Consider the following 25,327-nt stretch of genomic DNA (forward strand, 5'->3'; position numbering starts at 1 on the left):
GTAACAGGGACACTATCACTACAGAACACTAATTTCTGGACCATCCCTGTACTTGTAAACTATATAACATCTATTAAAAATATTATTCAATTAAACAAGATATATGCTCAAAGGGCTCACTTTTAAGCTGACTTGGTACTAGATTTGAAATTCATGTATCAATGGTATAGGATGAAGAAAAAGAAATAATCTCTTCAAAAGATAACCTTGAGGAAGAAAGGTATGATTAAGAGGTTTGATCACTTCACACATAGCAAATAGTTCAACATGACTGAAATTAGGGCTAGTATTAGAAAACATTACTGATGAATTATCCTGATCTAAAATCTGGTCCATTTCCACGACCCGTTCCACCCAAAATTTTGTCATTTTGAAAGAACTTTTTATTCTTTAAAATCTCTTCTATATAATACCTTATATATAATACCTATATATCTCTTCCATATAATATACAACAGCAAAGTTATATTAATTGTTCAGAGAAGTTTTTAAAATTTTTAAATGCTTACTTAAAGGTAATTTTCATTCATAAAAAATTAAAATAATGAAATTATAACATATGGAAATATAACAACCTGAACAGGAGAACGTATAGTTATCATCTTGCTTCCTTCAACAGTATCAATTTGGCAGACAATGGACCTTTCAACACCGGATTCCTCATGTCTCACTCTGTAAATACATCGACCCACTTTTGTCAATGGAATCTTTTCCACAGTGGAATGGTTATGAGGATCTAGAATTTACAAGATGAGAAATTAAAGACTCAAAAGGAGCATAAAGATACATTTGAAAGGCAGAAATGTGCATTCAATAGAATTTTCTGTATCATTCAATCTATTAAAAACAATTTAAAGCAGATGAAAAAGTACAATCAGCACTTTTAACATGCCAATCTTGCAGTGTTACTAAAGAAACAGCAAAGATTCTTTTTTTGCCACAGTACGAAGAGTAAATGAGTCCATTGCTCAAATATTTAAGTGGGTTTTGCCACTGCAAATAAAATTAGTGCCTAAAGGTAAATGTTTACAAGATGTAATGGCTTATTAACAAGGTACAGCTCATATATATTGTGAAAACAATTCAACTAATAAATCACATGGTCAAGACCAGTTTGAAAAATCAGTTATGTCAACTGTTACAATAAATCAACTTAAATTGTTAACACATATATAATTAAAAATAGCTAAATTTTACTTTTAAGTGTGCTTTAAATTAGTGAAAACAATATTTTCTTAAAAACACCCCCCTTAAAAGTTACTTTTTCTGTGAACATACATATAAACAGGCCTCAGAATTCTACCCCCCCAAAAAAAATTATTTTTGGCAGCTTAATTCTGCATTAACATGCATATAAAACCAAAAATACTTGATAGCAGTACAATTATGAAGCAAAGATCAGTTACCTAAATAATTTATCATAGCAGAAAACTTATGTTAAAAAAAATTTAACAATCATGATACATGTAACTTTTAGCTGCAAAAACTAAAGCAGGATTTCAAATACTGCCACACATCTAGAATCCAAAGAAGCACTCCTTTCATGTTATGTAGTCCTCCAATACCTATTGACCTGTACAAGATGCAGTATTGTGCATCATGCAGTATTTACGAAACCAGAAGATGTATGAACTTTGGAACTTACATATCTGAATGTAAAACCTCTTGCTACTCAGAGTTGTCATTGCTGTGAACTGGTCACTCTCATTTTTAGTTCTGACAAATTCCATATTTAAATTCTCTCCATCTCTTAAATGAAATTTTTTTTCTCCAAATTCAACATTAAGGACACTAAAGGAATCACTAGGCAAGACAGTGATGGGAAGTCCTAAAGAATTTATTATTACAAATGGTGCTCGGTCTTTTTTGAAGATGTCTGAAGTTTGACTAGCTGCTTCAGCAAATGCCTAGAAAGCAAAGTATAGATACAACACATAAATATACTGAATAACACTTCATCAAGATGATCTATGCAAATATTCATTTAATAATTCTGACACTGCTTAGTTAAGTAATCTTTCTTACCGTGCCCAAGTTACTTAACATTTGTAGCCCACATTTGGATAGAGTAATGTTCAGCTGGTCTTTTGAGGAAACATTTATTACTGTTTTATATTCTGGAACTTTGTAGTTTTCTTCTTCTGCATCTGATTCAACCAATGCCTTTTTAGCCTTCTTCTTCATCTGAAAGGAGATTTTTAAAGAATTCTTATCTGACCACTCCTTCTGTAGAAGCAAGTTCCACCTCAAGACTCTTTTTCTCTCCCTTTCCTATTTCTATGTACTGCCATGTTTTTCCTTTTTTTGTGCATGCTTTTATTCTCAAATAAAAAGAGGGAGAGAATAAAGAAAACAAGAGGCAAAAAATATATCTCAAAGTCAATGAAATTCCAGTAACTGTAGCTAAATTTATGATTATTCAAAAATAAGGAATATATATACTACTAACATGTCCAGTAAATGCTGTGTGAAAGCATTCATCTTAACATATCTAATAACACTGTGTGAAATCTATTATACATAATTGACTTCATATTCTTAAAACAGTAACCCAAAATTTAGTCTTTGTATGTTTCCAAATCAAATACTTATTTTGTATGTTTTCATTTGTTTCAAGGAGAAAAATAAAAATCACATGGAATACATTCTCCTGGCCTTCAGTATTTGTGGAAATTTCCAAATGTTATATTTCAAATCCGGGCAAGAAGGCATGAGGTTTGACTCACTATCTTCTACCTTTCTCTTGCATTAGGTGTCACATCTTTCTGGAAAATTCTCAGGAATATTTTTAATACTAATTTCTTAATTGCTATATTTCAGACCATAATCTTTACCCTTCTGAGGTCATTATGGTAGAAAGTTGTTTGATAATGACAGTCCTAGGAAAAGGACAGTTTTTCCATACTGAGTAACCTCTCAGGCTACAAATACTTGAAAACTTTTGAAAAAATCATAAAACAATGCAATAATCACTTAAGACAGAAGGAGAGGGGTAAAAAAAAAAAAAGTATCTCCCTCCCTTAGATAAATGTTTATCTACTTTGAGACCAGAATCTAGACTATTTCTTTATGAAAGACAGAACTGAAGCGGTAGGAGCACTATTCCCACAGTGCACTTTGTTCTAGTCAATAACAGGTATCAGTTTTTCCAATATGTTTCTGCTACAGATACTACTGTGGAATGAGATGAGTGGTCTTCTATCTTTCCAAAATCACTGAATGCATCACTAGTGTATGATCTAACTTCAGAGAAACTGATATAAAGCCATTGTGATTATCCAGTGGAACTGGAATCAAATCTTCTTGCCACCTGAAAGACAGTATTACTTAAAAGATCTGTGAGTCTGGATCTTCACTTGAGCAAGAGCTGGTTTCATTCACTAATCAGGAAAAAAAGTCTCAGTAACCAAGAAGAAGGAACAAAGTTGTTAGATTAGTCTCAGCAATGAAAGGTGCAGAGCATTTGTTTTTTCTAAGGTGTTAAAATGGAAGATTTGAGTTCAGCTTTGGAAAACATACCTTGATTTCAAGAATCCATGGTTTGAATAAATCACTCTTCTCAACTTCTAGTGGTTCAAGCAAAGGTTCCCACACCCCAAACATCTCGTTAAAATAGTGTACCTATTGAAATGCAGAAGTCAATTAGGAAATTACATACAATTGTTAAGTCAATGAAAGCTCTACAGATTTTAAAAGACTTAAAATTCTGATTTACAAGTATATTAATTACTTTGGTAATACAAAACATTTATAATCAGATTGCACTTTCAGGTCCCACCATAAGATGAAGCAAATGCATTACGCAAATAAATGAGGCAGCTAAGTCTCTACTGCAAAGACCCACTTCCACATAAATGGTATAAAGTGTGTCACTTAAAATATAATTTCTGCTTAAACTATAGGCACTGGAAGTCTAATAAATAAGGAAAAATCTACCTACAATAACCACTGAATTTTATGTCACTTATTCATAAATATGAGCCAGTCTGGATGTTTTATGTACAATACTGGTACCACATAGTATTTTATACAAATGACACATGAATATATTCTACTGTAATCTTAACTTAAGATTGTCAAAGAGTTTTAGCCAGCTGCTTCTCCAAAATTTGGTATTGGTCCAACAGGCCATTGGGAACTTGTACAGAGTGTGAATGTGAGATTGTATAACACTAATTACTGCCATTAACATATTACATCTAATGCATTAGATTTTCATTTTAACTACCTTAACACCTCATTCCCATCCTGCTCCTACAACACTTAAATGCAGAAGTTTAGTCATCAACTATATGGATTATTTTTATTGTCTAAATAAAAAAAGCAGGTTTAGTATCTTAAGACAACTTTTCCTTCTTATGTAGGGTTCCTCACCTCTAGCTCAAGATGAGAACGTAGGTTGATTAGAGTACTCCAGTTTTTGACTTCTCCAAGAAATGAGGACTTGGCTAAAAGCATTGGTACAGTTCGGTGCCCAACCCCAGCTTCAAGTGTTAGAAAAACAGATTCTATACTCATTTTCAGTGACTCTCCTGTGGGAACCAGTTCAGCAGTTGGATTTGTATCTTCATTTTCACTTGACTCTTCAAGAAACCACATTTTTAGATTTTTTATATCTTTCTTATTCCACAAGTCTGGAGGAATTTGACTAATTTCTTCTTCTGTTGTTTCTGCAGTTTGATAAAGGGCTGATGTAATAGTAATTACTGTGTTAATGATTATTGGTGAAACCTACAAACAGGAAGTTGGAATAACTGGAAATCAGAAGCTAGTACAGGAAACAAGTCAGCTACTTTCAGACACAAAATTATAATGAATAAGTTACACTAGCAAAACACTTCTATTCTCTACAGGACTCTTACATTTGAAAACTATTCCTTTATACCAACTACAGTTCAACCTACTCAGACTTTCAACGCCTGCCAGTCTTCCAGATGGGAGCTTCCTAAACTACATCGTCCAATGCTCCATGTGAACACTTCAAAACTTACGTCTGTGCATCAGGTCATTTTATAAACACAGATTCTAAACCCAGGGCATTGCAACACAATTGTTAATTTTCCGTTTTGTTTGTTTTCACATGCTAAACAGATAGGTGAATTGATGAGGAACAGAAACAATTCCCCACTTCAGTCATTCCTGATTTAATTTTTTTAAGAAACATATTCCATAAGCAACTTCAAAGCCTTCTGAGCAGGAAACAGTAAAGAACTAAAAACACAAGAAAAGTCTACTTACTTTTATTGTTAGAGATTTAATCGTTAGATCAGCTGTCTGTGGATTAGTACCTGACTGTTTCATTTCAAAGAAGAAGTCACAAGGCTGTAATACCTATACAAAAGAGTAAAAACACAAGTTAAATAGAGAAAAAAAAAATTAAAAATCATACACTTTGAAATACTACACATCAAAAGTACCAAAAGGAAAATTTACCATTATTTGGTTCTTCAAAATTAAGAGTAATTTGAATACTAATAACATGCTCGAACGTAAAGAAAAAAAAAAATATCAGAAGCATCAACTCAGCCATTCGCAATCATTAAAGATTCAAATGTCAGCCACAGTAAAATGCATTACACTTCAGTAACTCCATTTTTTAGGTAAAGACTGCAGATGTCTTCAAATACACCACACCTTCATGCCTGTGACTTTTGAGGAGCACCAGACTTTTCAGTTAGGGGCAACACAGTAATAACAGTTACAGTTTTCCTGAATAAAAATATCACTGTTTGAATCACAATCACTCAGTTCCAGTTTTACTTTACAATCAGTTCTTGCACACTCACACTTGCCAAAGTTTCCCAAAACCAAATCTAACGTACGCTATACGCAAAATCATAGAGCTATGTGATTAATAAAGCACTCAGAGGTAGTTAGTACCAATAGTACATTGGCAGGAAAAACTGCTGTCCAGTCCCTTCCTGAGAAAGTAAGTCTTTCAAAACCAGTACCTTCAAACCACCAAACTTCCTGACACCTCTGCCCATACCTGAATCAGATGCTGGGGGCATAGAAATACCCTGAATCAGTTTTACCACACTTTTCCCAAGTGAGTTTGATCCAGTAGAATTTTTTGTCCATATTATTATTTTATTTTATGCTGCTCAATTATTTTTTTCTTCTTCTGTGTTACATCCAGGAATGAAAAATAACATGTTCTTCTTTAGACTAAGGTACATGTGAGAAATGCACAGAAAGAACCTCATCTTGTGCTACTCTAAATGCAGATGCTAGTTTGCTGGGTATCTGGGGAAATCTATTCATCAAGAGGATGAATACATCCATCACTAGTGTCCCCAAAGTTTAGGCAATATAAAATTTTCACATCATTATCAGCTTTCAGAAATCTTTTAATCTTCATATAACCTCATATCATACATTTTCTTTCTTGTCTAAAGGTGGCAATAGAATGTCATCTGAATCTCTATTTCTCTGTTTTCCCAGACTGAAATCGTATTGTTTACAGAAAACCTGGGTTCAGAGATTTCCTTTGGTACATGTTTTCAAAAGGGGCGATTATGTTGCTACCTGCAGAGAACATCTTTCAAAAAACATACTGTTTCAAGCATCAAAACTAAGGTGCTCTGAAGTTTTTTCCCTCTTTATAGCACAAGCATCCTGCCAGATACAGGTCATCTTCTCTGTTTCTACAGTCTGAGATAAGATACTCTGGCAGAAGACATTCCTGTAAGAAGCAAAGCTTGGTGTGAAGCCTTCTAATTGTTTTCTACAAAGCTAGTCACATTTGTGCCACATTCGCTGGCTACGGAAATGGAAGTCAACCAACGTTGCACTATGCTGTGGCTATCAGTGCGTCACTTTCTCAATGACAAAATTGTTAACAGATTAATGAAATCAAAAACTGTGTCTACCAAAGCAGTAAACTGAGCTGCTATGAAAGTATCAAATAAGGAGATGAAGTGGAAGTCCTAGTCCTTTACGCTTATACCTTTCGTCTTTCCTATGTAGCTCCATAAAATAAGCAGGCATTAATGCACAGCTGAGACTTGTTCTTCAAAATTCATCTGTGGTCTGAGGACACAGATAATAGTTGGATGTACTGTCAAACTGATTTTTTTCTCTGACACAGCAGTATCAATACAGAGTCAACTGAGGTATAGTCTGCTGTAGAGGCAGAAAAACTGTAAGAAGCTCCAGGAGCCACAGAATCATAGAATAGTTTGGGTTGGAAGGAACCTTAAAGACCATCTAGTTCCAACCCCCCTGCCATGGGCAGGGACACCCTCCACTAGACCAGGTTGCCCAAAGCCCCATCCAACCTGGCCTTGAACACTTCCAGGGATGGGGCGTCCACAGCTTCTCTGGGCAACCTGTTGCAGTGCCTCACCACCCTCACAGGGAAGAATTTTTTCCTTGTATCTAATCTAAATCGACCCTCCTTCAGCTTAAAGCCATTACCCCTTGTCCTGTCACTACACTCCCTGGTAACAGTCCCTCACCAGCTTTCCTGTAGGCCCCTTCAGGTACTGGAAGGCTGCTATAAGGTCTCCCTGGAGCCTTCTCTTCTCCAGGCTGAACAATCCCAACTCTCCCAGCCTGTCCTCATAGGAGAGGTGCTCCAGGTCCCTGATTGTCTTTGTGGCCCTCCTCTGGACTCACTGCAACAGATTCATGGCTTTCTTGTACTGGGGACCCTGGAACTGGACGAATGCATTCCCACCTGCACAGTAACTAACAAGTCTGATTCTGTTGCCAAAACATAAACAGGCAGTTTTAATATAATGGATCTATGGACCTTAATACAAAGGAATTTATGAATTTATGTAATCTATTTCATAATAACATACTTCCCATTCTCTCTGTGACCCTTTTGTTATTCACTTACATAGCTATTTAATGCAAAGTTTCAGACTGAAAGTATTCCAAATCTACTACCTTGCACTTGAAATAGTGTACACTCGTAAAATTCTACTTATTTGGCTTACACAGGATATAAGAGATTATTACTATTTTACTCCTCTAGGTTCTTAATTTTAGCTTGTCATACAAAGTAAACCTCAAAAGCCACAGATCAAAACGATGCTTTTGGCATATCAGACAAAACAGAAGATAATCAACAAAATGTCAGCCACAAAATTTTACTTATATGGCTGTAATATACATTCTAATAATGAAAGCTTCAGAAATAACTTGCATTCTAGTAGTATAAGTTCTACAGTACCTTTTAAATACAAACTGGATGTCTGCAAACTTACCGTAGTAATGTTTCCCTTCCTTTTTTCTGGAAGAAATGGGCATGCTCTCATTTGTATCTCTTTAACAGCAGCTGTCATGCTATACCTTTCAGGGCTATTTTTAATGAAGACCTCGCACTGTGTTGTAACCACCAACGCAGGAGCATCACTTCTTGTTAAATCGGCCACAAACACAATCTCTGGATTTTTAACAACAATGTTCATTTCCATTGTAGATACAGCCTGCACAGGTGCTTCAAAAATATAAACTAAATTAGATTAATTGTTCAAAGATAACATTGTCATTTTTGAAATCTCTCTCTCATAACTTACAGATAAGTCTTAAAGACTTAGTGCTAAGTTCTAGCATAACTGGTGTCAGAAAACCCATAGATCCCTGCAACAGATTTATTTCTAGGCTCTTCACTGGAAATACGAAACCATTAAAGCTCTAATTACTTTCAGATACATCAAAAGATTCCAGAAATATTCTTTGTCAAAAGGAAAAGGATAACAGTATCACCACTGTTATTACTTCTGATACTAGCAAATATATCAGCTTCACTACCTACCTACATCATAGGGTCTTATGAAAATGCTGGACACATTTTCTGTTCTCTGGAGCAGCAAAACACACATTTCTCCATAGAACAATAACGCATTTAATAGTACTTGATGTAATCATTTGCAGTACCAATATACTTTTATGTAAGACTTTCTGATTTGTTTAGATTGTGATCATCTACTAATCAATCACAGTAGGCCTAGCTGAGGTGGACACAACTAAGATATTAAGGGCACAGGAAAACAAAAACAAAAGAAAAGAGACTTTCTTTGCAGACCTGATGAGAACTACCTGAGGCCTGGAAGCATAAATAACCCATTTCCTACTCTGAGGTTCTAATGGACTAATTCCTGATGTCAGGTATAGGGTCCTGCACTAGAAAGACCAAATTGGGCACTCAAGCTAAAAGCCTGTTTCCTGATGTAAGGAGAAACACTCATCAGTGGACAAGTGAAATGACAACATTTCTAGGCAGGAATATCTGGCACGCTGAATTAGTATTTAAGCATAGTATAATAAATTCCACCTTTCTCAGGAAGGATGAAAATTATGACAGTAGTAATCATCTTTATAAACTTTGTTGAGACGGCAAAGACAGCTAAACAAACCTTCAGAGTGCTAGCTGTAATTGTCCCTTCCCATTTTATTGTAGACATACATTTTTAGGTATTTCCTTTGTCTGGCAAGACAAAGGTTCATTTAGAAATAAAGATCAATAGACACGAACTACTTTCCATGATGCAAAGAAAGATAGATCAATGGTTAAAAGAAGCTTTTCTATTCACACAAACGCCGGAAATAGTATAAAAGCAGTGTCATAATTTTTAAAGTAGTATTGTAATACCAAAATTAAACGTATATTTAAATACAAATTTTTAAATATTTCCAGTATATACCTTGCTCCTTTAAAGGTAATGACTGTTTGAGATTTCTCTGTGCAGCAGCACTTTCTGCATTAGCCTTCAGGAATATATCTGCAACAGTAAGTAGGAACTCCATGCTTGCACAAAGGTATATCTCTTGAACAATCACATCAAGAACAGTGCCATCTCTCCCCTGTTTATAGCTTATATCCACCATAACTTTCTTTTCAAATCCATGTTTCATTTCCACCATTCTGAAAGACCATTAAAGGGACATTTAATGAGACAATAAAAAACCAGCCACACATACCAAAAAACACTCAAGATTGTCACTCCATCTGCAATACATAACAACGGTGAATGTCAAAAGTAATACCAAAAATTTTAAAACATGACTAATAAAAACATTAATATAAATTCTATAAAACTTCAAAACTAACTGGACTCCCATATTGGCAACTAAAGGTGTTCATAATTTTAATATGTCAAACCATCACAGTTTCTCATTTACATAGCAAAAGTATTATACTTTACTGACATTTGTTACTCTTCATGAAAAAGAAATCTTAGTCTTACTTAGCCAGTGGTTTATCAAAGCTGAAAGTGAAATTTGTTTCTATATGCATTTATTAATTTCATATTTAAAGCTTGTTTCATTTCATATCTAAAGTTTGTTTCTAGCATTTATATTGATCTCTTATTAACACCATGTGGAACAAAAGACAAGTAAGACACAAGTCTACAGTAACATGTACTTTAAGAATCTACACCAAAACAACTGCAGTTTTAACAGAATACTGAAATGGAAACTTTTGGATCTCTTTGTCAAACTCCAATAAACAGTAATTTATGTTAAAATACAGACCTTGGTGTAGCCTTCTGGATTGACTGTCTTTTATCATCTAATGTACAATTTGCCAGCTTGACTGAAGCATTCATTGAACCATCTGATAACATTTTGACAGCAGCTGACATCAAAACTAACTTAAACTCTGCAAGCTTCAAAAGGTCATCTCTCTGATCCAAATTTGTAACCTGTTTAAATCAAATGAAATATGACTGTAGATCTGCTTACAGGTAATGGAAATAATACACAGGTGTGATATACATTTTTATTCTAACTGGTAAGATTTCTAATAATAATATATTAAATAAACTCACTAGTAATTCAAAAGACAACAAAAATCACTAACATACAGAGAAAACTGAAAAAACCCAAAGCTTTACCCTTCTACCAGCTTGCTAAAGCAAGCATACATGAGTGAGGTGGAAACAATGTTTAAAAGAAAGTAGAATTCTCATACACAATTTTGGTTTGTTTACTGCTTAAAAATACATAATATACACAAAGACACCAAATAAGAAACTAAGTTTTGTCTCTTATTGCTACATAGTGTTTAGCCAGATACTGGAAAATTGTTCAAAATCTAAAACAAAAGACTAAGTTTACAATAAAAAATTACCAAACTTTTAGTCAGAAATTTGCTGACGAGTTTTGTAAATTTAAACTAAGAAGAATAAAAATGCATTCATACTGTTACACAAACCTAAACTGTCTCTCCACAATTTTATTTATATATGTGCTTATCCACATGTGTGTGTAACTAAAGAATAGGTTGCATCCCTCTGCATTTTCTTCTCAAACTGTATTTTAAACTAAGATAAGTTTTCAGCAAATTTTTAGTCAGATCACAGAAGATGCCATGTATTATATGCTACCACTGGTTATTCTCTTTCCTGCAATATCTGCCATGTGACAATTAAAAATAGCTATTTATCATTTCTATCATGCTTATTACTATAGCTAGAAATCACCTTCTCTGCTCATAAATTAAACTATTCCTGTTCAGAATTTCCTGGACTCTAGGCATCTTTAAAGCTGTTTCTCATTGTAATCAAAATTATATTTACCTGTTTTGAATTTGGACTATACAATACTAAAGTCAGAGAGTCAAATCTGAAGTCCAGTTTTAGTGTTGTTTTTATTTTCATAGGTGAATGCAGTTCCACCACAGCTGATGTCACAACAGTTACACCTTTCAGAAATTAGAAAAACACTTAATAGTAAAGAAAATAACCTGACTGCAAAAACACCCCACAACCCCAAAACCAACATCATCACTAATGACTATAAAGACAACTTCCCTTTTCCTCCAACGTGTAAATCCATCCACACTTAGGATGTGCTTATCATGCTCTCTGTAATTACTTTTGGCAAAATCACACAATGTTTGAGAAAATAAAATGCTCTGCTTATATATTCTACATGCAATTTTTACCATCTCTAAAACACAAAAGTACAACTTCCCTTAACGTTATATAGTACTGTGTGTAAAAAAGTTACAAAGAACACAAGTTTACTTTCATGCTCATTTATTCATCTTGCCACGTTTTTGCTATTTTTCACATTTAAAAGAAGAGTTCAACAAAAGATTTTTTTCTTAATCTCATTGGCTTTTTTTTTTAGTGTGTGCTGAACAGTTTACAAGCAATGATGCCTACTGAATAGGAATGACTTTTAGGGATGCCATCATTATGACAAGACAAACAGATCTAAAACTGAACAGCAACACAACCGGCACACATAGGCAAAAGAGTAACATTGCAACTTTCCAAACTTGGGATGTTACCAAATCCAGCCGACAGACTTTTAGGTGCTCACTGCATTACTGCCAGTAGAACAAGACAGTCCTTACATTAAAACACATCATGCTACAAAACTCCCTACAATGACTTTTGAAGCCAATGAGGCATACTGTTAAAAACAACTGAATCTGGCATCCTTTCATAAAGGTAATTCGAACAGAAATATAAGTTGACTGAAAATGCTAGACCACACTTAATTTTAGAAAACATTACCTGCAGAGTGCTGTGAAGTACTATGCAAATCACTACAATGGCTAGTCGTATCTTTTGGTTCTGGTAAAGATGTTGATGCACCAGAGCTTCCACCTATATTTTCATTTAGTGTCCTCAATATTGTGGTAATATCCTCCTGACTCAGAATTAGCTTTAAAAAAGATTGTTATTAAACTCAGAACAACTCAGTTCATGAAACTTTTGGTACCTAAAACCTAAGTTTACAAATAAACAGATAAAGCAAATTAATCTCATCTGAGTCTCTGTTTAGGAGACTAAAGAACCAAGTAAAACGTTTTTCTCAAATCCGCACAACCCCTTTAAAGTAACTTCTAGAATTCACACATTATTTTGGTTTTGTCCACAAACTTTCTTCACAGAGGTACAGTTTAGAAACTGAATGTTAGAAGTTGTACTTATATAGTTTGATTTAGTTGCCCAAAATTGTCATCCACATTTAGCCACAAAGTACTTTACCGTAACAGTTACTAGTTCTATTTCAAAATTTGGCAAATTTGTTTTCCTCATACAACTGGTAACCTTTATATTTTTTTTATGTTAAATTTAAATGAGCACACGCACTAACTCATACTCAGGCTTGTCCTGGATATGAATTCAGCAGGTGATTGCGCTGCTAATGAACAAACCAATAAACCCCAACTTTTTCCAATCCTTTGAAAGATACTGACAGGTAAAGGCAGCTATAACAGCACATCTATTTCTAACTAGCAACAGTAATACAAAGTCTGCCTGCAGTATCACAGATGAAATCAGAGCTTAGATTAGAACAAAAAGTTATTCACTTCCTTTTTCCCTATGAAACAATAAAATCCACTCTACCTATATGTCTTGAAATCAAACAATACCCTAAGGAACTTGGACTTTTACGGACAGAAAAAATGAATCCATTTTCTACACATATTTTAACAGCCGCTTTCAGAAATGAGGGCTTACATTCATAGGCTTGAGTCGACCAGATATTTCAATGTCAGGAACTTCATTATACCATGTGGCAGCTAAGTTTCGTTCAACAGCAACTTCCAGATTGAGTGGCTGCAGCAACTGTACTTCAGTTTGCAATGAACCCTGCTCATAGCATGATCTGCAAACAGAAACAAAATACTCCCAGTTTGACATACTTCACTTACACATTCTAACAAACACAGACTGTCTTTTTCCTCATCTTTCTGAGTAGTACTGTAAAACATCTTTCATACTACTCCTAGTACCTCTAGCTAAAGCCTTACTCCACCAACTAGACATCTTTTCTTGGCAAGGAGGAGACAGATCAGGCACACAACATACTAACTCCTTGGAAGTTAGGACCTCTTACCTGCTCTCCAGCTTTCTTCAGTGCTCTTAAACTGTTTGAAAATCTCCTTCCATTCCTTCTCCCCCTCCCAATCCCCTGCACCAATGGCCATTTTTAAACGCTCCCGTACAGCTATCTGACTTGATATCTTTCCTGTCACGTATAGTTAAAAAACTCCATCAAAAGAGCCCTTTACAAATGGGTATAACCTGTTCCAAAACAGTGAATGATGCATAATTCTATTATTCTGCACAATATTTCCTAAACAGACATTCACTTCTATTAAAAGATGTGTAGATTGCTGTTTCTCCTAAACCATATATTTTAATTGCCTTTACAAAGTCTTTATTAATTTGCTGTTATATTTCAAGATAATACTGTATATGTCAACCATCAACCATTAAATAATTATTTTGATAACAATTTTTCAAAGCTCTCCAATTTAAGTATCCTGGAAGTATTACGTGAATTTTAAAAAAACCTTGACATTACATTACCTGTACAACTTTAGTTCACTCAATTTCACGGTCATAGAGTCAATGACAGGCGGGAGATTATACCGTGCTTTTGTTTTAGCGATAAAGAATTGATTCTTCACAGTGATTAGACCAAGATCAGCCACCAGGACATTCGCAGACATTGCTGACTGTGGAACTATCACAACAGGCGCTTTAATATTGATATCTAGTGCCAAACGGGAACTACGCTCCGCTAGCTCTTTTACACCTGTAGCTGCTTTCTCTGCTGCTTGAACAGTTGCCTCAGTAAGAGCTTCCTTGGCAGCTTGAAAGTTATTTATAAAAGCCTAGGAAAAGAATACAGATCTTGGGAATTTTATTAAGAAATAGACAACTTCAAAACCACTAAGAATCATAGGTTTTCAAACAGCAAACCATCTTAAGACACAATTTTTGCTACTCACTTTTTCTGAATTCTTTAATAGGATAATCTCCCTCCAAATTATGATAAAGTATGCATATATATAAATTTCCATACTGAATATTTTGCAAATCAGATGGTAACAGCAATGACCTTGTAGCATGACTTGTATGAATTAGGTTTTATTTACTCATATGGAGAGTAAAAAAAAAAGATTTACTTCACAGAATTTAAGGAAAAGGCATTAATTTTCACTGTTTATTACTTATATTTCAGTGTTAGAAACAATGAACAGTGTGTATCTTTAAAAGTGTCATAAGCCATTTAAGGAAAAAATGTCTAACAATAATAGCAAATACTGTTGCTTAGCCACCCCCTCCACTATAACAAATATAGGGAGGAAAAAAGCAATTACCCAACCACCAATCCCAGTGAAGTTTTCACAATAATATGTAAGAGCTCTTATGCAATAGGCCACCACCCCATATGGGACGCTTTATCCCTTTCTAGCTCTGACAATGTTATCCGAATGCTAAGGAACCGTATCTGGAAAATTTAACTTACCAAAATAGATGAAACAAACTTGTTGACAAAAACTACTTGAATACATCCCACAGTCAGGTAAATACGATTGTCAACAACATCCATATTTGTATATGCAATGCCATCTGTAGCATTCACATAAGATATCATTCTAAAGTTGAATACTTCTTTTCCTGTGATGTAAAGAGCCTTAGGAAGAAAAAAAAAAAATAAAAAAGTGTATCTACTGTAAAAACTTATGCTGGAGAAACTTAATTCCAAAATAAAATGTAGTACCTCACACTTCTAAGACATTTTTACTTCAAATTTCTCAACAATAAATGAAAAAAAATCCTTGAAATAGCTGAAAATATTCAGCTGGAATCTCAGCTTGAATAATTCTTTCCATTAAAGTCAACAAAATAAGGCATGTGAAGAGCAGCTGTGCATCACAGTTGCAAAAAATCAATGTCAGCGTAACAACCACCAGTTGTGGGGGTAAAATCAGTCTATAGAGAATAATGCTCCCAGCAAATACATTAAAAATTATTAAAAAAAAATAAAAATCACAGTTAAAAGAGTACAGTCTGCAAAGTAAGTTTAATTTAGCATCTATACTCCACTCAGAAATCAATGATACATGCAAATGCATACCTTTTTATACAATGCCGTCTCATCGGAATCCACAATAATGATGTTCTTTAATTTTGCAGTCACTTCTGTTGCTGCCTTCTTCATGATCACTTGGCTATCCAGACCTTAGAAAAAGATATACAAAATTTAGGGACTATTCCGGTTACAAAGTTTTGTGCCTTTGTGATTAAAGTTTTGTTCCTACCTTCAATGTGAATTTCAGCTATTCTATGTTTTTTCTCTCTAATAAAGATACGTAAACAGGATAAATCTGCACAGATATTGAGGTCAATAACGTCTTCATACTTCGACTTTTTTGATGCTGCGGGAGATACAAAATAATAAAAATTACATATAATATCTTGTATTCAGGGACTCTGAGTCCTAAGTGGTAAGTTTTTATAGGTAATCTATATACAAAGCTAAAAGCAGCAAAAATAAAAATAATAAATATTCAATCTGTTTTTCCACAGCCTAATTTTTCAGATAAAATATTGCCTTTAAGTATTGTGTGTGAGTATGTTAAGGTTTTCTCAACCCTCACAATCAAGTTATGGTTCCATAAAAACATCAGTTTCAGTCACGATTTTATTGCATGTCACTGACAGAAAACAAGCCATGGTAAATTAACCAATAACTACCCTCGAAGTTTAGTTTGCACAGTTGTACAGGAGGGAGGAGAATCACCTATGCAAGCTTTTCAGCTGTGTAAAGTCTAAATTGTCTCATTTTAATCCTTTGCCTCCAAGAATTCTGTAAGTTACCAAACCCTTCAGTGTTTGCCTGCGTAGCAAAATGGTTCAAAGCTAGAGAAGTGCTGAATCTTCTGTCCACACCTCTCAGTAAGCCACAGAACAGAACCCTTTCAGTTCACAGACTATCATAGGTAGGCAAATGGTGTTTCATCTCATGTCCAAGCATGATCCTGTATAACTGAAATCAAACAACCACCCTGATTGACAACAATCTTACACAGAAAAAAAAACAATTTAAAAAATACAGTTAAATGGAAGATTTTATTTTTTTTGCACAGAGCAATTATTTCACCTTTTACTTGTCAGTTCTGTTATGCAATGGAGAACTACAAAACACCTTCAAAGAACGAGCTGAAGAACTAAACTTCTTAGCAATCTGATGGAATAATAAAAAATCATCAGCTGAAAGACAATGGGTTTGTGACATATTAATAGTCTTCCCACATCTCATCCCAACTGATCTCTCATCATTCCTGAGGCAATACTGTCTTTCATCTTCCTCTACCCGCCCCCCGCTCCTGCCTCAAAAAAGCAGCTACAAACCTTATTTTCTCTCATTTTAATAACCTGTTTGGCTCCAGACAAAAGAATTACCTTTCCTTTCACAACACTTTAAAAATTAACATAATTTATTTCATTTAAGTACATACAGGAAACAAATACTTGAATCCCAAGAAGAGCTGTTCACCCAAGAGCTTGAATGTTTTTTTCCTAATACAGGTACCATTCCTGTCTCAAGTTCTTATTCAAAAGAACATAATCAGGCTACTCGTTCACCAACCTCCCATGATAAAATCATCAACCCTCAGCAACACTGTGAATTAATGACTGAATATGAGTATAAACTAGACTTAGAAACATATTTCTGTTTTGCCAAAACAGAAATATGTTTGTAAAGGCAGCACAAATTCACATTCTCAAAAAAATCTCACCAAATGTTGCTAATGTGATCCTTGGAGTTTAAAGATACCAAACTAGTACTGAAGTTTAACTCGAAATGTTTGTAAGAACTAACATCAGTGCATGCAGGCAGCCTCAGAAAGATCTCATCAGTGTACCAGTAGGTTAGCTAGGTCAGTCACAGGAGGGAAATACTGACATCAGTAATGCACAGCAATACTAGAATCACCTTGAGAATCATTGTCTACCATAGTTTTTGTGTGTGTGTGTTTTCTTTTTTGTTTTAATAACTAGCTGAACCCTCATTGTTTGACAGGAAGCAATGATCACTAAGATCTCAGAGAAGTCCTTCTCAGAGCATAAATGAACATCAATGGCGTAATGCTGAGCATTTAATAGAAGCATTCCTTTCAAAGTAGCTCCCAGACACAAGATAAAAAATGGAGGTGATCTGTTTGTTTCCTCTTGCACAACACTATAACAAATCAGACCTGCCAAATTCTTGGTCAGAGAATGATAAAACTACATAGCAAGCAAGTTATTCACAGGAGATTGATGTTCCTCAAATATAAGGTAATAAAATAACTGTAAGGCAATTAAAAGTCTCAGTTAATCTCAGGGGGAAAAAAAAAACAAACCCACCAACCAAAAAAAGACAATTTATGAGTTTGTTGGTTTTTGCAGGGGGCGGAGGGGTGGGGGTGTGTGCGTGTGTGTTTGTTTTTTGCATATGCTCAGTGCCTTGAATACACAGCAAAGGTATGTCTTGACCAACATGTCAGAAAACTGCACATGGAAAGAGAAGAGATAAAGGTTATATAAGAATAATTCCTTCAGACCAATATTGTTGGATAACTGACTGGCCTGCATCCCTTTCAGGATGCAGCAGTGCTAATGCTTTTGCAGGCCAAGGAAAGCTAGGAAACCTAAATTTATACACAGAGAGAAACCAGATACCTACAGAGTACCAGCTACCTTTGATAAACATAACGTGGCTCACCAGATTTCTCTCAAATTGCAGGAACTCATATTCTACTTATGTCTCCCTAAAAGCACAGTAATTTATATTGATGAATGCTGTTACCAGTGTCTTATAACAAAAGATTGAAAATGCTCAAGCCATCTTCCACCATGCAAGGATTTCATATTTATTACACTTCAAGGTAAATCCAAATTCATGTGCCAGTTCATAACCTCAAAGCAGTGATTCCAAAAAATTATTCCTACAAAATTGGTGCCGGTAGAGTTTAGCCATTCAGCACATCAGTAGATCACTAGCAACCAAAACTGCCCTGGAGTTTATGAAATGCAGTAGTGTATATTTTTTGTACTAATATCTACAGTCAATGTCCACACATTAATAAATTCCTAAATGAGTACCTATATGCAGGTTACAAACATAAACTAAGAAAAATAGTTTGATGATGGGAAGAAAGGTAGTGTACAAAGTAATTTCACTGAGAAGTTAGAGAAACAAAGATAATTATGCTATTATTTGGAAAGTACAAAAGTGTCTAGGATATATTTAATACACTTATCAAAAAAGTTTTCACGTTTATGCTAAATTTTCTAATCTATAAAGTTTTTTTATTTCCTTACTTTTTATAAATACTTTTTCCACATAAATGCTGTAATACAAAAATACTTTTCTCATTATATGGGAGAACACCATTAGGAACATAATCACTGCCAGTAAGCTACCATTCAGTGCAGTATATCATAATTAAGTGAATGTGAACACATATCTTAAAAAAATATGCTTAGTATTTCTACTTTAGGAAATGTCAACAGCTGCAGTATCTACTTTGCCTCATTAATTATACAGTTATTCCTCACCTACAGACTTACACCCAGGTTACCCTTGCTAGTCCATAGTACTCTGATGGCTAACATTCTTATTACCACTGAAATTAAAAAAGGTTGTGAAGTTGATAAGTAAATATACCCTAAACAAAATTTCTCATTTGAAGTCATTGACAGGCTTACAAAATCAGAAAATATGTCTGTTTTCTTCCTTGTTTAAATAAGTGAAGAGAGGGGGGGAAAGCATAAAAGAAACTTACTTAGTTTCTTAAGAACATCCTTCTTCTCCTCTATTTTTTCATGGACCAGTTCTTCTGCAACTTTAGTTTCTTGTTTGGGTAGAAGATTGTTCAGATAGTTCATAGCATTCAGCAGAGCTTCAGTATGCAAATGAACATCTAGAGATGAAAAGTTCACCTAAAAGAACAAATTGTGTTTATCCAATATGCCTCTCTTCCCATAATGAGAAAATTATGTTAAAAAAATATATCATACCTTTATTTTCTGTAGAACATTCTGATAGGTAGTTTTCAGTTCTGGTCCATTAATATCAGCCTATTCCACCAAAAGTGCATGTAAAACAAACAGATCAGGACAAGTTTGCAAATTTGATTAGAGAGAACTTATTTCAAAAACCACTACAACTTAAGGTGTACAAGTTAATCTGTTTAGGGAGCAGACAGACTTTGCACATGACACTTAATGTCTTAAGGAATGGCAAGTAAGGAAAAACCTTCAACAACTGCTCAATAATACTGTAATGTTTATGATTCAAAAGCAAGGTTTGTCTTGTCTCACCTTTATGTACTCCAGAGTGAGAAGATCATCTTCTATATTATCCAAAGTAGTAATTATGTAAACTGGCTTGTCATTATCATCTTAAGAAACCCAAAAGAATAAAAAAGATTATTTTTTTAAAGAAAAAATATTGCTAAGTTCTCTACAACTCTTTGAATCATCTGTAGACTACAAACTAGGCTACTAGCTGTCATTACTAATTAATCACAAAACCTCTTCTGTGGACCTAGAATAGGTAAATGTCTCTACTAAAATCATCAGCACTAGAACGTATTTACCAAAGCATTACTAAGATAATGAGCTCCTGAATTACTTTTCCTTCTGCCTCCCTCCCAGCCCCCCCATTTAATTTAGGAAGCAAATCTTCCTTGGTTGGCAAAAGAAAGCCCTACAGGCTTTCTGAAGACAAATTCACAGTGTTATTTGTGAATAATTTTTTGATCAGACTATAAATACTTACCCATATACTCTGGGCACAGCAGACAAACTTCACGAAGGAAAGCATTTGCAGTCATGTCAAATGTTCTTAATTTAAGTTCAGTGCCTAACCCTACAATATCAAGCTGCAGCACAGGTGTCTCGGTATTACCAGTAAGACGGCATAATTTAATTAAGACCTAAAAAAACCCCAAACAAACAAAAAAACAGAAAAAAAAAAAGGTAAGGGATTATCCTCTTGGTTTTTATATAGGATTATATATTTACAAACATGTTACTGGTTAAGGGGTATTGATCATTTCACTTTCTACAGCAAATCCCCTGGAAAAAATAAACAGTTCAAGAAACAAAATTACTAGAATGCTGTTTGCTGCTATTTTAACAAAAACTTGAAACACACACACATGTAATACTAAAGTTACACTTAGATTAACTAATTTTTTTAAAACCACTTTGTAAAGGATTTAGTAATGTTGAACCCAGTCAAAATTCAGATTTTCAGTCAGCATAAAGAGTTTACTGCTTTCACTGGAATTTCTTTGAACGCTTCTGGTAAGAGTTAGATTCCCAAGCTGAGTATCAGGCGAGAGGATTTCTTACTTTTTCACCCACGCATGACAAAGATGTTGTTAAATAAATACCTAGCTGTGCTGTTGTTATCTGTCTTTCACAACCAAAGCAAAACAGAGATATGAACTCTTTCATTCCACACAATGCTCTCTGCAAATAGGGAAAATCAAAACCAACACAGCAAGTAATTTTAAACTATAAAGCAAACAAACACAAAGAAGGTGATTCTTAATAGATTCTCAATTGTATTTTTCTTATAGATTGTAAGACAGCTTCTATCAGAGAATAAAATAAAATACATCATCTATCTTTAGACTAGTAGCTCTTAAACAAGGTCTTGTTATCACAGAAAAAACAGGACATTTCAATTTTATTTGTCATTATATTTTCTGTAAGGTGTAGTACATAATAAGATATGTTGCAAGCTAGCTATGATGTATCGAAGCCATTCTGTGAGCCCTACCCTAAAACAGAATTTGTAAAGTTTACAAATAAATCATACAAATTCAGTTAAGTTGCACAGTGAGTAGTCGCAATAACATTGTTGTAGCCATGAAGGTCTAATGATAAAGGTAACAATAGTGGTAAGAGGCCATTTCTTTTACTAGACCAACTGATGCAGATAGAAACAGTGTCTTGCATTTGGGTACAATACTCTTTTTTTTTCTTTTTTTTTTTACCCCCCTAAGTCTGAAACAGCAAGAACAAAGCATAAACCACCTCAGAGTGCATATGTTACAGATAGAGGTGTGAGGCCAACAGAGTCTGGGAAAAACTGGAGTGGAAAAATAGGGTGCTTGTTACAAGATTAAGCATTAATGAAGTTTTCCCATTGACCACACCAGTATCTGGAAAAAAGATGTCAAAAACTACATCTTAACCCAAAACAAATATATAATGTGATTTTCAAGTGATGGTTAGGTAAAAGATATTCGGTGATAAAATGAGTTGGGAAATAAAGTGGATAAATCAAAGCATTTCAGTAATGACAAGGATGCAGAAGCACAACTGTGACTTGGAAAAAAACTCTACAGAATAGTTTCATCAAGAAATAGGGAACCAATACTTCTGCAGACATGAATTCGCAAACACAACAGGGAAAAAAATACATGCGCTTCAGAGAAATTAAAAAAAAAAGTAACTTTACCTCAGCTACTTCAAATGTTAGCTGGAATTCTGTCATATTTTTCAAAGACTCTTGTTTATGTAGTTTTTTTCGCCTGGTACTGGTAGCTCGCTTGAGGGAACCAGATGGAGCTTCAAAAAATGGCATGTCTTCCACAGGACTGCTTAGGGCATCATAAAATTCTTCTTCTGACTCTAAGGATTAATTCACAACATTATATATATATATTTTAGAAAGCCAGTATTTTGCAGTAATATGACCTAGAATTTTTATGTCTACATCTATGAAAACTTAAATGTACAGGTATGGGAAGATTACTTAGCTGATAATTAGCAACCAAAGACTGTTTCTATAATTATCTCCATTCCTGCCTCCACAGCTTTTCACACCTACAGCTCCCTCTATCACATCATAATAAATCAGTTCTCGTCAGTTAACTCCTTTGTCAGCATTCTCTCACTATCAGCTGTACAAAAGACAGAACAAACCATGTCTCATCTTGCCTTTGGTGTGTACTAATAATTTAATAACTCTTCTGCTAGTCTGATGGCTGCTGACCGTACACAAGCTTTTGCTTCACTATTAGTGGCACTACTGGAGAAGAGAAGGCTCCAGGGAGACCTTACTGCAGCCTTCCAGTACCTGAAGGGGCCTACAGGAAGCTGGAGAGGGACTGTTTATCAGGGAGTGTAGTGACAGGACAAGGGGTAATGGGTTTAAGCTAAAAGAGAGTAGATTTAGATTAGCTATTAGGAAGCAATTCTTCACTGTGAGGGTGGTGAGATACTGGAACAGGTTGCCCAGAGAAGCTTTGGATGCCCCCTCCCTGGAAGTGTTCAAGGCCAGGTTGGATGGGGCTTTGGGCAGTGTGGTCTAGTGGAGAGCGGTCTGCCCGCAGCAGGGGGGTTGGAACTAGATGGTCTTTAAGGTCCCTTCCCACCCAAAACACTCTATAATTCTAACTCTAGTTATTACTTTTCAAATTAATTGTTGCCAGTGTTCGCTCTCACATCACCCTAATTTTTTCAGATTTGAAAGATACTTTCTACCTTTGGACACCTAAAGAAACTCATTCAAAAAATAGACGAAGATGCACAAATACATATTTTTATAAATACTGTACTACTGTACACACTGAATTTAAAGTGATAAAGTAGATGTAAACATTAACTTTGCTGACAACTTTGCTAGTGTTTGCAAACCACATACATCATTAACTTGAGAGAGGAGAAAAAGATTGTTCACTATTTCTCCACTTAAGTGTTTTGGCATGACAAAGGTGATTGATATATTTGACTATTTTTCAAATGTAGCTGCTAGATGGAATGTTACAATCTAACTGCGCTGTGTGAACAGCAAGCCAGTATTAAACATGACCAGTTTCTCCACAGCCAATCTGTTTGATTCTGTAGAAGCTGAAATGATCTTTGTTTGTAACAACACAGTAGTTTCTAACAGTCATTGTTTCAGTATTTTGTAATTTAAATAACTCTAGCAAAGGAGGAGAGAAATCCTTCACCAGAAGAAAATAATTAAAACCATCATCAGAGGACTAAGTACATACTGAAGCACAAAATTACATACATACTACTTCAGATGTTCTGTATAAAGATTTGTAACAACATATGCAAAGGCAAAAATAAACAAACCCATCCCACCAAACATTTTACTGCTATGAGAAAATACACAAATATTTTGTACAGACTGAATTATAATAACCTGTACAGAATATAACACTACTCAACCTTCAAGAACTTGAAACGAAGCCACAAATGGTTGCTTACTCCAAGAGAAATAAGTTAATTCAATGAACTCAAAAGCTTGACTTGCCATGTTTATTAAATCAGACTTTAAAAAAGATCACATTACCTGACTCAGCAAATGAATGAAGATCCAAAACAGGAAACACACCTTGTGATAAATGTGGTGCTGAGAGCACAGGGGATATTGCAGCCTGAAACAAGAGATACCGTAAAATCTTTTGCTTGAATTCATTAGTCATGCTATTGCATGCACATATGCTGCATGAAATTGGTCTTATTTTAAGTGAAAATCATTACAGTCAAACACTTACATTACTAACATTAAAAGGATGGGGAGAAATGAGGCTTAAATCAGGTAGAAGCAGCAGGTACTGCACAGTCATCTAGCTACCAAGAGAATACATGAGGAAACACAGCGATAAGGTTCAAACATCCAACTTCACAGATCGAAAGATGGACAGAAATAGCACATCATATGAAAACTCAGGGAAGACAAAGCCCAGTCCCTCACAGGACTACAGTATGGCAACTTCAGAAAGCAGTAAAAGATCAACTGTTCTTTATAAAAATCACTTGATACTAGTGGCAGGTGGGGAAAAAGAAGAAAGAACTAGAGAAAACATTAAAGCAGACAGAATTGTTTCTAAACTTCATAGAATCATTTAGGTTGGAAAAGACCCTTAAGATCATCGAGTCCAACCGTTAACCTAGCACTGCGAAGTCCACCACTAAACCATGTTCCTAAGCACCACATCCACACGTCTTTTCAATACCTCCAGGGATGGTGACTCCACCACTTTCCTGGGCAGCCTGTTCCAATGCCTGACAACCCTTTTGGTGAAGAAATTCCTTGGTTTGCTTTGCTTGCACACATGGCTTTTGCTTTACTTGTTAAACTGTCTTTATCTCCACCCACGAGTTTTCTCAATTTTACCCTTCTGATTCTCTCCCCATCCCAATGGGAGGGAGTAAGCGAGCAGCTGCATGGTGCTCAGCTGCTGGCTGGGGCAAAACCATGACATCACCAAGGCCAGATTTCCCATCAAGCCTCAGAAAGTATTCTCAGTGGTTTGAATCTGTAAAGAATTCTCATCTGCATGTTCCACGTGCATATTTAGTATACATGTACCTTATAAAGAGTATTAAAATAAGGAGAGTTGTGTGCATTGTCTGTGTGCCCCTTTTTGATTGCCTTTGGCTCTAGACTGCACAAATGACAGTAGTGTTAGGTTTTTTTCTTCCCCTGTTACTGCTACTTTCAAAGCCCAGTTTCATGCAATAATTCAGTAACTCACAGTATCTTACAGAAATCTAAGTATTATGGCAACAAAGAAACATTCCAAGGC

The 25,327-nt window shown here is 35.0% G+C and overlaps 1 protein-coding gene across 2 annotated transcripts in view; it reads right to left on the reverse strand.

Moving 5' to 3' along the window:
• The window catches only part of VPS13A (vacuolar protein sorting 13 homolog A), a 109,446-nt gene that overhangs the window by 45,772 nt on the left and 38,347 nt on the right, over window positions 1–25,327 (reverse strand). For both annotated transcript variants that reach the window (XM_075740885.1, XM_075740887.1), the window contains exons 24-45: window positions 24,088–24,172; window positions 22,240–22,412; window positions 20,545–20,701; window positions 20,085–20,164; window positions 19,782–19,841; window positions 19,547–19,703; window positions 16,034–16,150; window positions 15,850–15,953; window positions 15,238–15,405; window positions 14,292–14,599; window positions 13,437–13,584; window positions 12,483–12,633; window positions 11,535–11,659; window positions 10,489–10,658; window positions 9,657–9,877; window positions 8,217–8,449; window positions 5,239–5,331; window positions 4,375–4,731; window positions 3,520–3,621; window positions 2,026–2,184; window positions 1,646–1,907; window positions 576–736 (exon numbers count right to left, since the gene is read on the reverse strand). In XM_075740885.1, coding sequence (XP_075597000.1) covers window positions 576–736; window positions 1,646–1,907; window positions 2,026–2,184; window positions 3,520–3,621; window positions 4,375–4,731; window positions 5,239–5,331; window positions 8,217–8,449; window positions 9,657–9,877; window positions 10,489–10,658; window positions 11,535–11,659; window positions 12,483–12,633; window positions 13,437–13,584; window positions 14,292–14,599; window positions 15,238–15,405; window positions 15,850–15,953; window positions 16,034–16,150; window positions 19,547–19,703; window positions 19,782–19,841; window positions 20,085–20,164; window positions 20,545–20,701; window positions 22,240–22,412; window positions 24,088–24,172 — 3,591 coding nt within the window. The remainder of the gene's footprint in view (window positions 1–575; window positions 737–1,645; window positions 1,908–2,025; window positions 2,185–3,519; window positions 3,622–4,374; window positions 4,732–5,238; window positions 5,332–8,216; window positions 8,450–9,656; window positions 9,878–10,488; window positions 10,659–11,534; window positions 11,660–12,482; window positions 12,634–13,436; window positions 13,585–14,291; window positions 14,600–15,237; window positions 15,406–15,849; window positions 15,954–16,033; window positions 16,151–19,546; window positions 19,704–19,781; window positions 19,842–20,084; window positions 20,165–20,544; window positions 20,702–22,239; window positions 22,413–24,087; window positions 24,173–25,327) is intronic.

Source organism: Balearica regulorum, chromosome Z, assembly GCF_011004875.1.
Source record: "Balearica regulorum gibbericeps isolate bBalReg1 chromosome Z, bBalReg1.pri, whole genome shotgun sequence".
NCBI classification, from domain to species: Eukaryota; Metazoa; Chordata; class Aves; order Gruiformes; family Gruidae; genus Balearica; species Balearica regulorum.